Here is a 1,964-nt window from a genome sequence, read left to right on the forward strand (position 1 = left end):
CACACACACACACACACACACACACACACACTCACTCACACGCACACACTCGCACTCCGGGCTAGGTAAGGCTACTCCAACCCTAGCTTGGCGCTCCAATCTCAAGCGCGTCACACTTGTCACAGCTGGGCCGCTCCCTTGGGGCTATGGTCCACCTCCCAGATACTCGAGTTTGTGGACCCCCATCCCGGTTGCCCTCTCTCTGGCTGGCACTGGAGCAGCCAGGAGCTGGCTGTCCTGAGGACAACGCACTTACCCCCTTACTGCTGCCTCCCGGAGGACAGGACTTACCCATGGAATCGGGAAGGGACATGTCGCTGGACCGCTGCTGAGTCAGGGACTGATGCATGGTGAAAGCTGTCCAGTTACCCCTGCCCCCGAAGCTGCTTCAAGAGCCCCTGGCTCAGGGAGCCCCGCAGAGCATCCTACTCTGCTTCTGCCTCTCTTGGTCTTCCCGAGCTCTGAGAGGGACTGACTGCCTCGGGTTGAGAGCTGCAGCCCAAGTGCCGCCTCCCCCTCCCTCCCCCTCTTCTCCCTCCCTCCTCTTCTGCCTCCCTCTGCTCCGGGAGGCAGCAGCATTGGCGTCCGTGCAGCAGCGTGCGCTTGCGCAAGACCCCCCTTTCTTCCTCCCCCCTCGGCCTCCCCATCCTAGTTATCCACCTCCCAACCTCCCAAGCCAGACAGGGAGCCGATTTCGCCCCTTGGGGCCAAAGCTGCGCAGAGAGAAAAAGGAGGCTTCAGCCTGAGGCCAAGGGGCCTTCCCTGCAGTTTGAACAGAGGGTCTTGGGCTATCATCCTTTCTTTTACAAGATTCATAATTGGGAAGGAGGACAGAGTTAGAGGTTTGGAGCTAGAGAATGCACACAGTGACACAGGCAGACAGACAGACAGGCACACACACACACACACACACACACACACACACACACACACTTTTGCAGGTCTGATCTTACGACTTCCAGAATAACATAATGGAGCTGGAGACAATCCAGAAAAGGGCCACTCTATAATCAAAAGGATGGTGGTGGTTGGGGGGGGGCAGAATGCATTATGAAGATAGATTAAACAAATGCGCACTCTTTAGTCTAGAACGATGAAGGCTGAGAAGGGATGTGACCAGAGTGTATAAAAGTATGCAGTTAGAGAAAGAGAACACAGCCTTTATTCATCACAACTGGTAATTTGAAAACCGACAGCACCCCCCGCACGAGCTATAAGGAAGTTCAGCTAAAGAAAACATGACACTATATCAGTACCCCAGTTTGTATTTTTGTTCCAGGAGATTTTGTATCAAGGTGGGCTTTTTAGACCATAGCAGCCATGTAAGGGAGAAAGAGGAATGATCCACAGACCCATTTTGCAGATGAAGAAACTGAGTATTAGTTGAAACTCTCCATGCCTTTGCAGCTACTAAATGACAGAGGTGAGATGCAAACCTGAATCTCAAGTGTTCTTACTAAGGAAGCAGGCTCTGTGTCCCTGCTTGCACAACTCCTAATTTGGGTTGTGAAGGTCTAGCCTTTAAGGGCTGAGCCATCTCTCCAGCCCTGCTTCTACAACTCAATCCAAGCTAAGTGTAAAATTCTCCAGACAGGCGAGGGGGAGGGCTCAATATACAAAGCATCTGCTTGGCAAGCTCGAGGTCCGAGTCCCATGCCCCAGCACCCAGGTGCAACAGTACTTGTTTGTAATACCAGCCTTGGGGAGGCAAACACAGAAGGATCCCAGGGGTGGGGGTTGCTGGCCAGTTCCAGGTCCAGTGTGAGATGCTGTCTCACAAAATAAGGTGGAGAGAGTGGTTAAGGATCACCCCTGACATCTACCTCTCGTTTCGATAAACACACACACATGTACACACGCACGTGCGCACGCACACACACACACACACACACACACACACACACTCCTGACTTGACCGTGAACCAGGTGAAGGAAAGTACTTGGTTCCTCCCAGATCTGCCTTG

The 1,964-nt window shown here is 53.0% G+C and overlaps 1 protein-coding gene across 2 annotated transcripts in view; it reads right to left on the bottom strand.

The window, feature by feature from the left end:
- Positions 1–485, bottom strand: part of Tmem255a (transmembrane protein 255A) — a 53,771-nt gene extending 53,286 nt beyond the window's left edge. For both annotated transcript variants that reach the window (XM_021187956.2, XM_021187955.2), the window contains exon 1: positions 292–485. In XM_021187956.2, the coding sequence (XP_021043615.1) occupies positions 292–349 (58 nt within the window). In that variant the 5' untranslated portion in view covers positions 350–485. The remainder of the gene's footprint in view (positions 1–291) is intronic.
- Between the last annotated feature and the right edge of the window lie 1,479 nt (positions 486–1,964).

The sequence above is a fragment of the Mus pahari genome, chromosome X (assembly GCF_900095145.1).
Source record: "Mus pahari chromosome X, PAHARI_EIJ_v1.1, whole genome shotgun sequence".
In the NCBI taxonomy this organism is placed as follows: Eukaryota; Metazoa; Chordata; class Mammalia; order Rodentia; family Muridae; genus Mus; species Mus pahari.